The sequence below is a fragment of the Onthophagus taurus genome, chromosome 1 (genome assembly GCF_036711975.1).
Source record: "Onthophagus taurus isolate NC chromosome 1, IU_Otau_3.0, whole genome shotgun sequence".
NCBI classification, from domain to species: Eukaryota; Metazoa; Arthropoda; class Insecta; order Coleoptera; family Scarabaeidae; genus Onthophagus; species Onthophagus taurus.
Genome location: NC_091966.1, coordinates 43140264 through 43159414, shown reverse-complemented (window position 1 = coordinate 43159414; position 19151 = coordinate 43140264). Strand labels below are relative to the sequence as shown.

At 25.5% G+C, this 19151-nt stretch overlaps 1 protein-coding gene across 2 annotated transcripts in view; it reads left to right on the top strand.

Moving 5' to 3' along the window:
- The first annotated feature begins 7760 nt into the window (after positions 1–7760).
- Positions 7761–19151, top strand: part of LOC111420701 (uncharacterized) — a 135537-nt gene continuing 124146 nt past the window's right edge. For both annotated transcript variants that reach the window (XM_071201397.1, XM_071201396.1), the window contains exon 1: positions 7761–8295. In XM_071201397.1, coding sequence (XP_071057498.1) covers positions 7986–8295 — 310 coding nt within the window. In that variant the 5' untranslated portion in view covers positions 7761–7985. The remainder of the gene's footprint in view (positions 8296–19151) is intronic.

Genomic DNA, 19151 nt, shown 5'->3' with positions numbered 1-19151 from the left:
AAAAAATTGTTATCACACTCAGAAATAGTGCTCTTTCAAATAATCTTAATTCGGGTTTTCGTTGGTCAATATCTACCGTCGTCATGCTTAAATCACCCTTAATATACATCCCTACTTATCCCTATCTTATCTATAACTTTCTGACCTTTCTAATGGTGTATAACACGCTGCGATCGCTGCTTGGTTATAGAGTTTTCTCCTGGTCATATAAGAAAGGTATTGATCCCAATAATGTTTAAAAGTAGCTAAAACGTGTGAATTTTGTAATTTTTTGACCAAAAACGTCTTTGTGCAAGTGAGATTCTAAGAAAGAATCTGTATAAAAAACGACGTAATCGGCACTGTAGGGTTTTTAGGTATATTTACACTTATTCATCCAGATGTGAGATTAAAAGTTTAGTGAAAAGTGGCGTTGTTGAATTTTGTTGTTCAAAAAGGTATCTCTTTGATAAATGGTTATTAGGTGTGATTATTACAGATCACTTTGAAAAGAAAGCATTGAGCTTTAATTTAAAATAAGTCTCATTCCTTAATTTCGATAAATACGGCTTCCAGGAATTTTTAAATTAACATCTTTTTTGGCACTTTTAGGTTATACGAAAATGTAAGTTTTGTTTCAATATTTTTTTTCTTAATATTTTTCCAATCCAACCCAACAATTATTATATATCGTTTTAAAGAGAAATCTTTGAGCTTTAATTTAAAATAAGTTTCATTCCTTAATTTCCATAAATACGGCTTCTAGGAATTTTTAAATTTGCATCTTTTTTGACATTTTTAGGTTATTCGAAAATGTAAGTTTTGTTTCAACATTTTTTTTCTCAATATTTTTCCAATCCAACCCAACAATTATTATACATCATTTTAAAGAGAAAGCTTTGAGCTTTAATTTAAAATAAGTTACATTAATTAATTTCAATAAATACGGCTTCTAGGAATTTTTAACTTTGCATCTTTTTTGACATTTTTAGGTTATTCGAAAATTTAAGTTCTGTTTCAACATTTTTTTTTCTCACTATTTTTCCAATCCAACCCAACAATTATTATACATCATTTTAAAGAGAAAGCTTTGAGCTTTAATTTAAAATAAGTTTCATTCCTTAATTTCAATAAATACGGCTTCCAGGAATTTTTAAATTTGTATCGTTTTTGACACTTTTAGGTTATAAAAAAATGTAGGTTTTATTTCAACATTTTTTTTCTCAATATTTTTCCAATCCAACCCAACAATTATTATACATCATTTTAAAGAGAAAGCTTTGAGCTTTAATTTAAAATAAGTTTCATTCCTTAATTTCAATAAATACGGCTTCCAGGAATTTTTAAATTTGCATCTTTTTTGACACTTTTAGGTTATAAAAAAATGTAGGTTTTATTTCAACATTTTTTTTTCTCACTATTTTTCCAATCCAACCCAACAATTATTATACATCATTTTAAAGAGAAAGCTTTGAGCTTTAATTTAAAATAAGTTTCATTCCTTAATTTCAATAAATACGGCTTCCAGGAATTTTTAAATTTGTATCGTTTTTGACACTTTTAGGTTATAAAAAAATGTAGGTTTTATTTCAACATTTTTTTTCTCAATATTTTTCCAATCCAACCCAACACTTATTATACATCATTTTAAAGAGAAAGCTTTGAGCTTTAATTTAAAATAAGTTTCATTCCTTAATTTCAATAAATACGGCTTCCAGGAATTTTTAAATTTGCATCTTTTTTGACACTTTTAGGTTATAAAAAAATGTAGGTTTTATTTCAACATTTTTTTTTCTCACTATTTTTCCAATCCAACCCAACAATTATTATACATCATTTTAAAGAGAAAGCTTTGAGCTTTAATTTAAAATAAGTTTCATTCCTTAATTTCAATAAATACGGCTTCCAGGAATTTTTAAATTTGTATCGTTTTTGACACTTTTAGGTTATAAAAAAATGTAGGTTTTATTTCAACATTTTTTTTCTCAATATTTTTCCAATCCAACCCAACACTTATTATACATCATTTTAAAGAGAAAGCTTTGAGCTTTAATTTAAAATAAGTTTCATTCCTTAATTTCAATAAATACGGCTTCCAGGAATTTTTAAATTTGCATCTTTTTTGACACTTTTAGGTTATAAAAAAATGTAGGTTTTATTTCAACATTTTTTTTTCTCACTATTTTTCCAATCCAACCCAACAATTATTATACATCATTTTAAAGAGAAAGCTTTGAGCTTTAATTTAAAATAAGTTTCATTCCTTAATTTCAATAAATACGGCTTCCAGGAATTTTTAAATTTGTATCGTTTTTGACACTTTTAGGTTATAAAAAAATGTAGGTTTTATTTCAACATTTTTTTTCTCAATATTTTTCCAATCCAACCCAACACTTATTATACATCATTTTAAAGAGAAAGCTTTGAGCTTTAATTTAAAATAAGTTTCATTCCTTAATTTCAATAAATACGGCTTCCAGGAATTTTTAAATTTGCATCTTTTTTGACACTTTTAGGTTATAAAAAAATGTAGGTTTTATTTCAACATTTTTTTTTCTCACTATTTTTCCAATCCAACCCAACAATTATTATACATCATTTTAAAGAGAAAGCTTTGAGCTTTAATTTAAAATAAGTTTCATTCCTTAATTTCAATAAATACGGCTTCCAGGAATTTTTAAATTTGTATCGTTTTTGACACTTTTAGGTTATAAAAAAATGTAGGTTTTATTTCAACATTTTTTTTCTCAATATTTTTCCAATCCAACCCAACACTTATTATACATCATTTTAAAGAGAAAGCTTTGAGCTTTAATTTAAAATAAGTTTCATTCCTTAATTTCAATAAATACGGCTTCCAGGAATTTTTAAATTTGCATCTTTTTTGACACTTTTAGGTTATAAAAAAATGTAGGTTTTATTTCAACATTTTTTTTTCTCACTATTTTTCCAATCCAACCCAACAATTATTATACATCATTTTAAAGAGAAAGCTTTGAGCTTTAATTTAAAATAAGTTTCATTCCTTAATTTCAATAAATACGGCTTCCAGGAATTTTTAAATTTGTATCGTTTTTGACACTTTTAGGTTATAAAAAAATGTAGGTTTTATTTCAACATTTTTTTTCTCAATATTTTTCCAATCCAACCCAACACTTATTATACATCATTTTAAAGAGAAAGCTTTGAGCTTTAATTTAAAATAAGTTTCATTCCTTAATTTCAATAAATACGGCTTCCAGGAATTTTTAAATTTGCATCTTTTTTGACACTTTTAGGTTATAAAAAAATGTAGGTTTTATTTCAACATTTTTTTTTCTCACTATTTTTCCAATCCAACCCAACAATTATTATACATCATTTTAAAGAGAAAGCTTTGAGCTTTAATTTAAAATAAGTTTCATTCCTTAATTTCAATAAATACGGCTTCCAGGAATTTTTAAATTTGTATCGTTTTTGACACTTTTAGGTTATAAAAAAATGTAGGTTTTATTTCAACATTTTTTTTCTCAATATTTTTCCAATCCAACCCAACACTTATTATACATCATTTTAAAGAGAAAGCTTTGAGCTTTAATTTAAAATAAGTTTCATTCCTTAATTTCAATAAATACGGCTTCCAGGAATTTTTAAATTTGCATCTTTTTTGACACTTTTAGGTTATAAAAAAATGTAGGTTTTATTTCAACATTTTTTTTTCTCACTATTTTTCCAATCCAACCCAACAATTATTATACATCATTTTAAAGAGAAAGCTTTGAGCTTTAATTTAAAATAAGTTTCATTCCTTAATTTCAATAAATACGGCTTCCAGGAATTTTTAAATTTGTATCGTTTTTGACACTTTTAGGTTATAAAAAAATGTAGGTTTTATTTCAACATTTTTTTTCTCAATATTTTTCCAATCCAACCCAACAATTATTATACATCATTTTAAAGAGAAAGCTTTGAGCTTTAATTTAAAATAAGTTTCATTCCTTAATTTCAATAAATACGGCTTCCAGGAATTTTTAAATTTGCATCTTTTTTGACACTTTTAGGTTATAAAAAAATGTAGGTTTTATTTCAACATTTTTTTTCTCTATATTTTTCCAATCTAACCCAATAATTTTTATACATCATTTTAAAGAGAAAGCTTTGAGCTCAATTGAATTTTGACACTTGAAAATGTCAAATCAAAACAATTGGTTGCCATGGTTACGCACTGCTACTGCTATTTTCTATATCAAATGAATGAGAAATAATAAAACTTTCAATTAATTTTTTTCGAAAATTTTCTTATGTAACCGATAATAATATTTATTGCACATAATTCAGAAAAAAATTCTCTTTCAAATTCCGATATAAAGAATGGGGTATTCCATTTAAAAAAAAACTTCGATGACGTCATAACTCGTTTAAAAATGGCGAAAAAATTTTAAATATACACCAAAAAATTGCAACAAATTTAAATCTTTAGACCCGTTTCAGGGATCTTTTCATAAATTGTTCGTAATGATTTTATCGAATTTATCCGTTACTTTTGAAACGCACCGTATAATATAAAACAAGTGAATGTTGTTATTATTAATTTAAAACGATCTATTCGGGGTGAACGGTCAAATAAGCACAGGAACAATTTTTTACAATTTGCTAATATATTTCGGTTAAAAAAACTGTTAAAACTGTTGCTATCTTGTTGCCAAAAGTGTGGTTAGAATGAAAGTTTAAATATCTCCCAGAATAAGTAGGCTTTCTATACCAATCAAAAACGATCGAGTTATCCAAGTTTCTGATGACTTTAGTGTCAAGAAAGGGTAACCCCCCGTCGACTTCGTGATCAAGTGTGAATTGTATGCTAGGGTGGAAACTGTTAAATTGATTTAAAATTGCTCCTTCATCGTCTTTGTGGACACCCAAAATTAGATCGTCGTACATATTTTTTGATGAAATTAATTCTGAAGTTTATGTTATTTTTCTTTAAAATGTTATCAATGACGTGGTCCATCACTATCAGAGCCAGGATCGGAGAGATTTTGGAGCCCATAGGGGTTCCTTCAATCTGACGGTAGATTGTTCCATTAAAAGTAAAGACTGAAGCTTCAAAGAGAATTCAAAGAATTCTTCAAAGAATTTTTTTTTCTCTTTAACAGCAAATGTAATTCGTTCTGATGAAGGTTGTAATTCGACAACCGAAATATATTAGCAAATTGTAAAAAGTTGTTCCTGTGCTTATTTGACCGTTCACCCCGAATAGATCGTTTTAAATTTGCCTCCCACGGTTATCGGTCAAAGATACTTCTTGCCGGTTATTATTAATTGTCAATATATAATCTGTTTTTTATTTAAATCAATTGTCAAAGTGTCGTCAAGTTGGTATTGAAAGTAAAAGCGCATGTCGTGACTTTTACTTTAATTATGTGCCACCACTGTCTATCAAATTTGTTAAGATTGATTAAAAAACAATTTTCATATAATTTTTTTGCTGCTAAATCTACCATAAAAATGTTAAGAAAGGGTGGAACTATAATTAGGTATTGTGAAGAAGTACAGACGGAGACACCAAATACGAATTTAAAATATATATGTGGTAAAGCTTCACGTATTTTTGATGTATGTGTATTGTACTTGAGTTTTAAAATTAAATTTATATTCAACATAATTGTATTAGGTTCACAGCACGACGGTTTTTAAAATTATTCAAACCTACAAAAAATATCAAACTGTAAAAAAACCAAAAACACAAGGGCGTTGTAAAATGAACTACAAAACGGATAATAATTTATATTTTATTAAAGAAGAGTTAGGAAGACAAATACAAAAATGAAAAAAGACAGTATTTTAATCTTAATGATTTACTTAATTTTGCAAGAAATTAATGTGATTTTACTAATGGTAGATCAAAATTACATAAAATTATAAAATTTATGGGATATAGATATAAAAAGATTAGCAATAGAAAAGTGTTAATTGAACAACCACATATAGTTTCAAAAAGAATTACATTTTTAAAGACATACTTGCAATACCTAGAATCCGGAGAGTATACTTTTGTTTTTCTTGACGAAACTTGGATTTACGAAAATGGCACCCAAGTTTATCAATGGGTAAATGAAAATGAAAGATTCGGTATTCCGCAAAGAGCAGAAGGCGAAGGAAAAAGATTTACAATCTTGCACGCAGGCACTTCGTCAGGTTTTTGCCAAATTGCGATCTCTTGCTCAGTGACAACACGGAGCACAGAGATTATCATAAAAATATGACGTCAATTATTTTTATGGAATGGGTGAAAAATCAATTACTTCCAGCATTAAATAATTTGGGTGCGAAGTGTGCGGTAGTAATGGATAATGCTCCATATCACTCAAAACAAATCGAGAAAGCTCCAAGTTTCTGCACAAAAAAAAATGAACATAATATACAGTTTGAACCAACCTTAAATAAAAAATCGTTATGGGAAATAATCCGTTATTACAAGCCTCAAATTGAAAAATCCTTTGAAATTGACAAATTAATAAGACTGTTCTTCGCCTTCCTCCATACAATTGCCAATATAATCCCATTGAACTATGTTGGGCGTTCTTAAAAACTTATTACAATAAACATGTTCAGTCCAGCTCGGAGAAAAAGATCTGTCGTGTCAAGGAGACTTGGCAAAAAGCTCTTGGTCATTACACTCCGGAGATGTGGGCAAATAGTGTTCGCCACTGTGAAGAACTAATTAAAAAAGATTGGACAACATTAATGGGAAATTCATTAATAACTGATTTACCTCCTGTCATCATCCAACTAGCGGAAGACTCAGATTCTTCCAGTAATTCTGATTTTTAAACAATATTCAAATTTTAATTATAGCACTTAATTATGTTATCTTAATATATTGCTCACGAGTTTTAATTTCAAAACGTAGATATTAGCCAAGTGACGAGAGATTAGTGGCTTCGTCTTTAAAGTGACAATCAGTGACAACTTCGTTTAGAATATACACAACCTTACTTATTATTTAGTGGAAAATATTATAAAGCGTGGTCATAGAACATGGTATCTAGGGTGGTACAGACCTTTTTTTTATAAAAATTTGGCAATGACAATTGATTTAAATAAAAAACAAATAATATAAAGATAATAAAAGGTTTGTTAAACTGTTAAAACATATCACGCATAATTTAATAAAAATCCTATCTAATTGGGGGCTAACTTCGCATAGGTGTGTGTATATTGGGGTTATTGCACGGAAGCGACGCAATCGTGAGGGTTAGAAGTGCAATAGAGAGCGATGAACCTCCAAGTTACCAGGTCAAGAAACCCTACACTAACTAATTTCGTTTCAAAATTAAATCCTTTTATTTTTAATATCTTAAACGATTCAAATTAATAAAATTTGATTTAATTAAGGGGGAAAGTCAAAAAATGTTTGAGTTGATTAATTTTCTTTAATTTTGATTCGGTTTTACCAGCAAATAATAATCCATATATTGAACCAAGTAGGTCATTTTGGGCCGGTACGATTCTGTTGTCGTCGCCAACCCCTTCGACCCATTCCGATCGATTTAATACTCGTGCAGACACTTACACGCGCGCGCTGCTACAGGTAAATTCCGTTCAACTCATTTAAATGATAACAAAACTTCATTAAAAAACTTTATATATATTGTGTGTATAATATATAAATCAACGATTCATTTATGTATATTAAAAAAATTTTATTTTTTGGCGCATGGCCCTTTTTGAATACGTTTTGGGACGTCTGGGGGTTGAAGCAGGCAGCGTCGCGACGCCGTTCGTTTTAGTTGTTGTGCGCGAAGCGTCCCGATCGAGACGAGACGCGAACGCCTCTTCAACATTGTCGATGTTGTTTCTATGTTGTCATCATAAAACGTAAAATTAAATTTTAAAAATAACCCTTCATAATCACCTTTATAACATTAAACTAAATAATTCGAAATTTTATTTTAAATAATTTGCATAAAAAAGTTTTGATGTGCTATATCACTCATAGTTAAATTAATTTCGAAAAAAATTAAATAATGTTTGGTTTTACGACGATTTTATATTTAATAACATTGTTGATGGTTCAAAAAATGTTATTTTTCGCTGGTGAGTGTATGTCATTAAAGAAGAATGGACAAGGAGGATTGTTGGAAGGTGACCCAGCTCCGGGGAGATCTCCCGGCCCTCCTCTGTTTATGGATGAGGACACGAAACAAGAAAAAACCGGGAAAGATTGCGATCCTATGGGAAATTCGACTGGAACAGACGAAGCAAAATCTTTGAATTTAACAGTTACTCATCACCTATTTAACACAGACTCCCTTGTATTCGGAGTGCTTTATCAAGGTAAGTTAAAAAAATTAATTTTAAGATACTTTTTCAATTTTTTAATTAAAAAGATTTCAAGAAACTTTTCTCGTTTTGAAACTTTACCCACTTCGTGTTGGTGTAAAGTCAACTTTTCTGATTCCGCGATAATTTACACGATTTCCACTCAGAAATGTTAATAAAAAGAAATATACATATAAAGTAAGATTATAACGGCTTTTTAGTGTCAATTCATACTTACTCAAAGCTCGGTTTTATGGCATCATATTCCGCACGATATACATCATTAAAACTTCTATGGATAATCAAGTCGAAAAGAACCATAAACTGTTGAGATTTTTATTTATTCTTGGTTAGTAGCGCCATAAAGGAAATTTAAAAAAAATAGTCTTAAGTTTGTTTTTACGAGTTAAGTGACGATATATTATATGAAGTTAATATATCCACGAGGAGATATTTAATAATTTTGTTCATTATTAAATATGTTACATTATTTTTGGGAAAATCAGTAAATTTTGAAAAATATTTATTTAAAACAAAATAAATTGTACACTTTTAGCTTTATATTGATATATAATTCATGATTGTAAGTATTTTTAATAATCAGATATCTACCATTTTGATTTATAGTGATTTATACAAATTTGTAATCAACGTATGATTACAAATTTTTTTGACGAGATAATTAATAAAATTAGAACAATGATTATTTGAAACTAATTAAAGTACAAACTTTTAGCTTTAATTTGGTATATAATACATGATTATAACTATTTCTAATTTTGAGATAGCAACCATATTGATTCATGATGATTTTTGATTAAAACCCATATCTTTAACACTTTCTTCTGGGAAAATGAATAAATTTAGAACAAAATTTATTTGGAATAAAATAAAATATACGCTTTTATCTACAAATTGATGTATAACACATGAATACAAGTATTCTAAATTCTGAGATATCCAACAACTTGATTCACAATGATTTAAGTAAATTTACAATTTTTAATCAAAATGCAATTGACTTCAAAATTTTCTGACGAGGTAATTGATAAAATTAGAACAATGTTTATTTGAAACAAATTAAAATATAGATTTTTAGCTTTAATTTGGTATATAATACATGATTATAACTATTTCTAATTTTGAGATAGCAACCATTTTGATTCATGATGATTTTTGATAAGTTATAATTTTTAAATAAAACCCAAATCTTTAACATTTTTTTCTGGGAAAATGAATAAATTTGGAACAAAATTTATTTGGGATGAAATAAAATATACAGTTTTATCTACAAATTGATGTACAACACATAAATACAAATATTCTTAATTGTGAGATATCCAATAATTTGTTTCACGGTGATTTTAGTAAATCTATACTTTTTAATCAAAATGCATCTGATTTAAAAATTTTCTGACGAGATAATTAATAAAATTAGAACAGTGTTTATTTGAAACTAATTAAAGTATAGACGTTTAGCTTGAATTTGGTATATAATACATGATTATAAATATTTCTAATTTTGGGATAGCAACCATTTTGATTCATGATGATTTTTGATAATTTACAGTTTTTACTTAAAACCCCAATCTTTAACACTTTCTTCTGGGAAAATGAATAAATTTGGAACAAAATTTATTTGGAATAAAATAAAATACACGCTTTTATCTACAAATTGATGTATAACACATGAATACAAGTATTCTTATTTGTGAGATATCCAACAATTTGTTTCACGGTGATTTTAGTAAATTTATAATTTTTAATCAAAATGCAATTGATTTCAAAATTTTCTTACGAGATAATTAATAAAATTAGAACAATGTTTATTTGAAACTAATTAAAGTATAGACTTTTAGCTTTAATTTGGTATATAATACATGATTATAACTATTTCTAATTTTGAGATAGCAACTATTTTGATTCATGATGATTTTTGATAAGTTACAGTTTTTAATTAAAACCGAAATCTTTAACACTTTCTTCTGGGAAAATGAATAAATTTGGAATAAAATTTATTTGGGATAAAATAAAATGTACACTTTTATCTACAAACTGATGTATAACACATGAATACAAGTATTATTAATTCTGAGATATCCAACAAGTTGATTCACAATGATTTAAGTAAATTTACAATTTTTAATCAAAATGCAATTGACTTCAAAACTTTCTTACGAGATAATTAATAAAATTAGAACAATGTTTATTTGAAACTAATTAAAGCATAGACTTTTAGCTGTAATATGATATATAATACATGATTATAACTATTTCTAATTTTGAGAGACGATCATTTTGATTCATGATGATTTTTGATAAGTTACAATTTTTAAATAAAACACAAATCTTTAAAATTTTTTTCTGGGAAAATGAGTAAATTTAGAACAACATTTATTTGGGATAAAATAAAATATACACTTTTATCTACAAATTGATGTATAACACATGAATACAAGTATTCTTATTTGTGAGATATCCAATAATTTGTTTCACGGTGATTTTAGTAAATTTATACTTTTTAATCAAAATGTAATCGCTTTCAAAACTTTCTTACGAGATAATTAATAAAATTAGAACAATGTTTATTTGAAACTAATTAAAGTATAGACTTTTAGCTTTAATTTGGTATATAATACATGATTATAACTAATTCTAATTTTGAGATACCAACCATTTTGATTCATGATGATTTTTAATAAGTTACAGTTTGTAATTAAAACGCAAATTTTTAACATTTTTTTCTGAGAAAATGAATAAATTTAGAACAAAATTTATTTGGGATAAAATAAAATATACGTTTTTATCTACAAATTGATGTACAACACATAAATACAAGTATTCTTATTTGTGAGCTATCCAGTAATTTGTTTCACGATAATTTTAGTAAATTTACACTTTTTAATCAAAATGCAATCGATTTTAAAGCTTTCTTACGAGATAATTAGAACAATATTTATTTGAAACTAATTAAAGTATAGACTTTTAGCTTTAATTTGGTATATAATACATGATTATAACTAATTCTAATTTTGAGATACCAACCATTTTGATTCATGATGATTTTTAATAAGTTACAGTTTGTAATTAAAACGCAAATTTTTAACATTTTTTTCTGGGAAAATGAATAAATTTAGAACAAAATTTATTTGGGATAAAATAAAATATACACTTTTATCTACAAATTGATGTATAACACATGAATACAAGTATCCTTAAGTGTGAGATATCCAATAATTTGTTACACGGTGATTTTAGTAAATTTATAATTTTTAATCAAACTGCAATTGATTTCCAAAATTTCTTAAGAGATAATTAATAAAATTAGAACAATGTTTGTTTGAAACTAATTAAAATATAGACTTTTAGCTTTAATTTGGTATATAATACATGATTATAACTATTTATAATTTTGAGATAGCAACCATTTTGATTCATGATGATTTTTGATAAGTTACAGTTTCTAATTAAAACCCAAATTTTGAACACTTTCTTCTGGGAAAATGAATAAATTTAGAACAAAATTTATTTAGGATAAAATAAAATATACACTTTTATCTACAAATTGATGTATAACACATGAATACAAGTATTATTAATTCTGAGATATTCAACAACTTGATTCACAATGATTTAAGTAAATTTACAATTTTTAATCAAAATGCAATTGACTTCAAAATTTTCTGACGAGATAATTAATAAAATTAGAACAATGTTTATTTGAAACTAATTAAAGTATAGACGTTTAGCTTTAATTTGGTGTATAATACATGATTAGAACTATTTCTAATTTTGAGATAGCAACCATTTTGATTCATGATGATTTTTGATAAGTTACAGTTTTTAATTAAAACCCAAATCTTTAACACTTTCTTCTGGAAAAATGAATAAATTTGGAACAAAATTTATTTGAAATAAAATAAAATATACGCTTTTATCTACAAACTGATGTATAACACATAAATACAAGTATTCTAAATGTTGAGATATCCAACAATTTGTTTCACGATGATTTCAGTAAATTGATACTTTTTAATCAAAATCCAATCGATTTCAAAATTTTCTTACGAGATAATCAATAAAATTAGAACAATGTTTATTTGAAACTAATTAAAATATATACTTTCAGCTTCAATTTGGTATATAATACATGATTATAACTATTTCTAATTTTGAGACAGCAAACATTTTGATTCATGATAATTTTTGATAAGTTAGTTTTTAATTAAAACCTCAATCTTTAACACTTTGTTCTGGGAAAATGAATAAATTTAGAACAAAATTTATTTAGAATAAAACAAAATATACACATTTATCTACAAATTGATGTATAATACATGAATACAAGTATTCTTAATTGTGAGATATCCAATAATTTGTTTCACGATAATTTTAGTAAATTTACACTTTTTAATCAAAATACAATCGATTTTAAAGCTTTTTTACGAGATAATTAATAAAATTAGAACAATGTTTATTTGAAACTAATTAAAACATAGACTTTTAGCTTTAATTTGGTATATAATACATGATTATAACTAATTCTAATTTTGAGATACCAACCATTTTGATTCATGATGATTTTTAATAAGTTACAGTTTGTAATTAAAACGCAAATTTTTAACATTTTTTCTGGGAAAATGAATAAATTTAGAACAAAATTTATTTGGGATAAAACAAAATATACACTTTTAGCTACAAACTGATGTATAACACATGAATACAAGTATTATTAATTCTGAGATATCCAACAACTTGATTCACAATGATTTAAGTAAATTTACAATTTTTAATCAAAATGCAATTGACTTCAAAACTTTTTTACGAGATAATTAATCAAATTAGAACAATGTTTATTTGAAACAAATTAAAGTACACACTATTAGCTTTAATTTGATATATAATACATGATTATAATTATTTCTAATTTTGAGATAGCAACCATTTTGATTCATGATGATTTTTGATAAGTTACAGTTTCTAATTAAAACCCAAATATTTAACACTTTCTTCTGGGAAAATAAATAAATTTCTTTAGTTATGAGATAATAAAAAATTATTTAAATTGCACCGGTTTTTCCAAAGCTTTCAAACCATTACAACCTGAAATTGAAACAAACACGCGGCGTTAATTTCAACGCAACGAATCCCACACGAATTTGCGGTCACACCAAAGCTTTTATAAAAGCTCAAAACCACACGCGGCGAGCACCACTTTGTGACAACCTGGATTTAATCTCATTTTGCAGATAACATTCCAACCGCGACACAGAGAAACGCAATTATTGCGATGCCGACGCGTTAAAAAATCTTAAACAACAACATTAATTAATAAGGAAATAATGCATCACACTTTAACTTTAAGCTTTACAAACACGTTGTTGTCGTACAAAGTTTACAAAATGCAATTTACCAAAGCTGTGCTTCTCGTTCGAACGTGTTGACTTTAGTTATTAGCTACGTGTTTGCTTCTTTGTTACTACTGAGGGATTATTGCGAATCTCATTAAGTTAACACGTCTTTGTTTTTTTTTGAGATTTATATTTTTTGTTTTTAGAACAGACGATAAGAATTGAAAAGAAAATGTAAAAAAAACTTGAAATCATCCTGTGTATTGTAGCCGGTTCGATGGATACAAAAGGCAACCGCAGTATTGTAGCGTATATATCGATCTGAGATGCATCTAAAGCCTCAAGAATGTCAACAACGTGGTCTACTATATAGGGTGATGATATAGGTCAACGTATCGATGTAGTAGCAAAGCAATTCGATAAAAATAAATCACTTTTTTATTCTAGAAAATTACATTATAAAAAATTAATCTAACAAATGTTCTTCTGAGTATATATGCCCAGTAACAGTTGAAGCATTAAGCTCTACCGAACTAATTACAAGTGCAAACACTTCCGGCCCACCATAATTCAACTTTTACCTCCAATCGATATCGAAGTTTTGTTTGCGTAACATTGTTAATTTGATTAAAACAAATATCAATTTGGTATTAGACACGAACGAAAATTGATTTGAATGTGTGCTAATTTTAGTTGGAATGGAAACTTACTCGATTAGAAATTATTCAAATGTGGGTCAAGTTAAATTAATTTTTATAAAAACTATTTGTTAAATTTAATTGGGGTTTCATTAAAATGTTGTGTTTCGGTGGGGTTTCATTTTATACACGTTTATATCCATGTTAAAATTAACTTTAGCTGACGTATTGTGTTTGTGGAGTGTCTCCGCAATGCACAGTTCGTTAGTTTACGAGTGCCATTAATTTCGTTCAAATCACTGAATAGTATGACGTCCGTATAACGAATTTATTGTAACAGGTGAATTCTGTAATTATTTGAATTATTGTTGATTACAAAATTAATTTAATTACACATGTTTTCTTTTAAAGAATTAATTTTTTGTGCAAGGAAATTTGCAATTTATTACAATTAATAATGATTTAATTAACATTTTAAACCATATTGATTTAGCAGTAAATTTATTGACTTCAAAATTTTCTTACGCTATAATTAATGAAATTAGAACAAAATTTATTTGAAACAAATTAAAATACACACTTTTAGCTTTAATGTGGTATATCATACATGATTATAACTATTTCCAATTTTGAGATACCAACCATTTTGATTCATAATGATTTTAGATAAGTTACAGTTTTTAATTAAAACCCAAATCTTTAACACTTTCTTCTGGTAAAATGAATAAATTTAGAACAAAATTTATTTGGGATAAAATAAAATATACACTTTTATCTACAAATTGATGTATAACACATGAATACAAGTATTCTTAATTGTGAGATATCCAATAATTTGTTTCACGGTGATTTTAGTAAATTTATAATGTTTAATCAAAGCGCAATTGATTTCAAAATTTTTTTACGTGATAATTAATAAAATTAGAACAATGTTTATTTGAAACTAATTAAAGTATAAACTTTTCGCTTTAATTTGCTATATAATACATATAACTATTTCCAATTTTGAGATACCAACCATTTTGATTCATGATGATTTTTTATTAGTTACAGTTTTTAATTAAAATCCAAATCTTTAACACTTTCTTCTGGGGAAATGAATAAATTTAGAACAAAATTTATTTGAGATAAAATAAAATATACACTTTTATCTACAAACTGATGTATAACACATGAATGTATTGAATGTATTCTAAATTTTGAGATATTTAACAATTTCATCCAGGGCGATTTAAATAAATTTGCAATTTTTAATCAAAATGCAATTGATTTCAAAATTTTCTTGCACGATAATTAATAAAATTAGAACAACGTTTATTAGAAACAAATTAAAATACACACTTTTCGCTTGAATTTGGTATATCATACATGTTTATAACTATATCTAATTTTGAAATGGCAACCATTTCGGTTCATGATGATTTTTCGTACATTGCAATTTTTAATTAGAAAGCTATTTTTCAACATTGTTTTCTGGGAAAATGAATAAATTTAGAACAAAATTTATTTGAGATAAAATAAAATATACACTTTTACCTATAAATTGATATGTAACACATGAATACAAGTATTCTAAATTTTGAGATACCTAACAATTTCATCCAGGGTGATTTAAGTGTAATTTACAATTTTTAATTAAAATGCAATTGATTTCAAAATTTTCTTACACGATAATTAATAAAATTAGAACAAATTTATTTGAAACAAATTAAAATACAAACTTTTAGCTTGAATTTGGTATATAATACATGTTTATAACTATTTTTAATTTTAAGATGTCCAACAATTTCAAACAGGGCGATTTAAATAAATTTGCAATTTTTAATCAAAATGCAATTGATTTCAAAATTTTCTTGCACAGTAATTAATAAAATTATAACAACGTTTATTGGAAACAAATTAAAATACACACTTTTAGCTTGAATTTGGTATATCATACATGTTTATAACTATTTCTAATTTTGAAATAGCAACCATTTCGGTTCATGATGATTTTTCGTACGTTGCAATTTTTAATTAGAAAACTATTTTTCAACATTCTTTTCTGGGAAAATGAATAAATTTAGTACAAAATTTATTTAAGATAAAATAAAATACACACTTTTATCTATAAATTGATGTATAACACATAAATACAAGTATGCTATATTTTGAGATATCTAACAATTTCATCCAGGGGATTTAAGTGTAATTTGCAATTTTTAATCAAAATGCAATTGATTTCAAAATTTTCTTACACGATAATTAATAAAATTAGAACAAAGTTTATTTGAAACAAATTAAAATACACACTTTTAGTTTTAATTTGGTATATCATACATGATTATAACTATTTCTAATTTTGAAATAGCAACTATTTTGTTTCACGATGATTTTTGGTACGTTGTAATTTTTAATTAAAAAGCAATTTTTTAACATCATTTTCTGGGAAAATAAATAATTTTAGAACAAAATTTATTTGAGATAAAACAAAATACACACTTTTATCTATAAATTGATGTATAACACATGAATACAAGTATACTAAATTTTGAGATATCTAACAATTTCAAACAAGGCGATTTAAGTAAATTTGCAATTTTTAATCAATTTCAATTCATTTCAAAATTTTCTTGGACAATAATTAATAAAATTAGAACAACGTTTATTAGAAACAAATTAAAATACCCACTTTTAGCTTGAATTTGGTATATCATACATGTTTATAACTATTTCTAATTTTGAGATACCAACCATTTCGGTTCAGGATGATTTTTCGTATGTTGCAATTTTTAATCAAAAAGCAATTATTTAACATCATTTTCTAGGGAAATGAATAAATTTAGAACAAAATTTATTTGAGATAAAATAAAATATACACTTTTATTTATAGATTGATGTATAACACATGAATACAAGTATTCTAAATTTTAAGATATCCAACAATTTCATCCAGGGTGATTTAAGTGTAATTTGCAATTTTTAATCAAAATGCAATTGACTTCAAAATTTTCTTACACGATAATTAATAAAATTAGAACAAAGTTTATTTGAAACAAATTAAAATACACACTTTTAGTTTTAATTTGGTATATCATACATGTTTATAACTATTTCTAATTTTGAAATAGCAACCATTTTGGTTCATGATGATTTTTGGTACGTCGCAAATTTTAATTAAAAAGCAATTTTTTAACATTCCTTTTTGGGAAAATGAATAAATTTAGAACAAAATTTATTTGGGATAAAATAAAATATACACTTTTATCTATAAATTCATGTATAACACATGAATATAAGTATTCTAAATTTTGAGATATCCAACAATTTCAAACAGGGCGATTTAAATAAATTTGCAATTTTTGATCAAAATGCAATTGATTTCAAAATTTTCTTGCACGATAATTAATAAAATTAGAACAACTTTTATTTGAAACAAATTAAAATACACACTTTTAGCTTTAATTTGGTATGTAATACATGTTAATAACTATTTCTAATTTTGAGATGGCAACCATTTCGGTTCATGATGATTTTTGGTATGTCGCAAATTTTAATTAAAAAGCAATTTTTTAACATTCCTTTTTGGGAAAATGAATAAATTTAGAATGAAATTTATTTGAGATAAAATAAAATATACACTTTTATTTATAAATTGATGTATAACACATGAATACAAGTATTCTAAATTTTGAAATATCCAACAATTTCATCCAGTGCGATTTAAGTGTAATTTGTAATTTTTAATCAAAATGCAATTGATTTCAAAATTTTCTTACACGATAATTAATAAAATTAGAACAACGCTTATTTGAAACAAATTAAAATACACACTTTTAGCTTTAATTTGGTATATAATACATGTTTATAACTATTTCTAATTTTGAAATAGCAACAATTTTCGTTCATGATGATTTTTGGTACGTCGCAAATTTTAATTAAAAAGCAATTTTTTAACATTATTTTCTGAGAGAATAAATAAATTTAGAACAAAATTTATTTAAGATAAAATAAAATATGCACTTTTATCTACAAATTGATGTATAACACATGAATATAAGTATTCTAAATTTTGAGATATCCAACAATTTCATCCAGGGCGATTTAAGTGTAATTTGCAATTTTTAATCAAAATGCAATTGATTTCAAAATTTTCTTACACGATAATTAATAAAATTAGAACAACGTTTATTTGAAACAAACTAAAATACACACTTTTAGGTTTAATTTGGTATGTAATACATGTTTATAACTATTTCTAATTTTGAGATGACAACCATTTTGGATCATGATGATTTTTGGTACGTCGCAAATTTTAATTAAAAAGCAATTTTTTAACATTCCTTTTTGGGAAAATGAATAAATTTAGAACAAAATTTATTTGGGATAAAATAAAATATACACTTTTATCTATAAATTCATGTATAACACATGAATATAAGTATTCTAAATTTTGAGATATCCAACAATTTCAAACAGGGCGATTTAAATAAATTTGCAATTTTTGATCAAAATGCAATTGATTTCAAAATTTTCTTGCACGATAATTAATAAAATTAGAACAACTTTTATTTGAAACAAATTAAAATACACACTTTTAGCTTTAATTTGGTATGTAATACATGTTAATAACTATTTCTAATTTTGAGATGGCAACCATTTCGGTTCATGATGATTTTTGGTATGTCGCAAATTTTAATTAAAAAGCAATTTTTTAACATTCCTTTTTGGGAAAATGAATAAATTTAGAATGAAATTTATTTGAGATAAAATAAAATATACACTTTTATTTATAAATTGATGTATAACACATGAATACAAGTATTCTAAATTTTGAAATATCCAACAATTTCATCCAGTGCGATTTAAGTGTAATTTGTAATTTTTAATCAAAATGCAATTG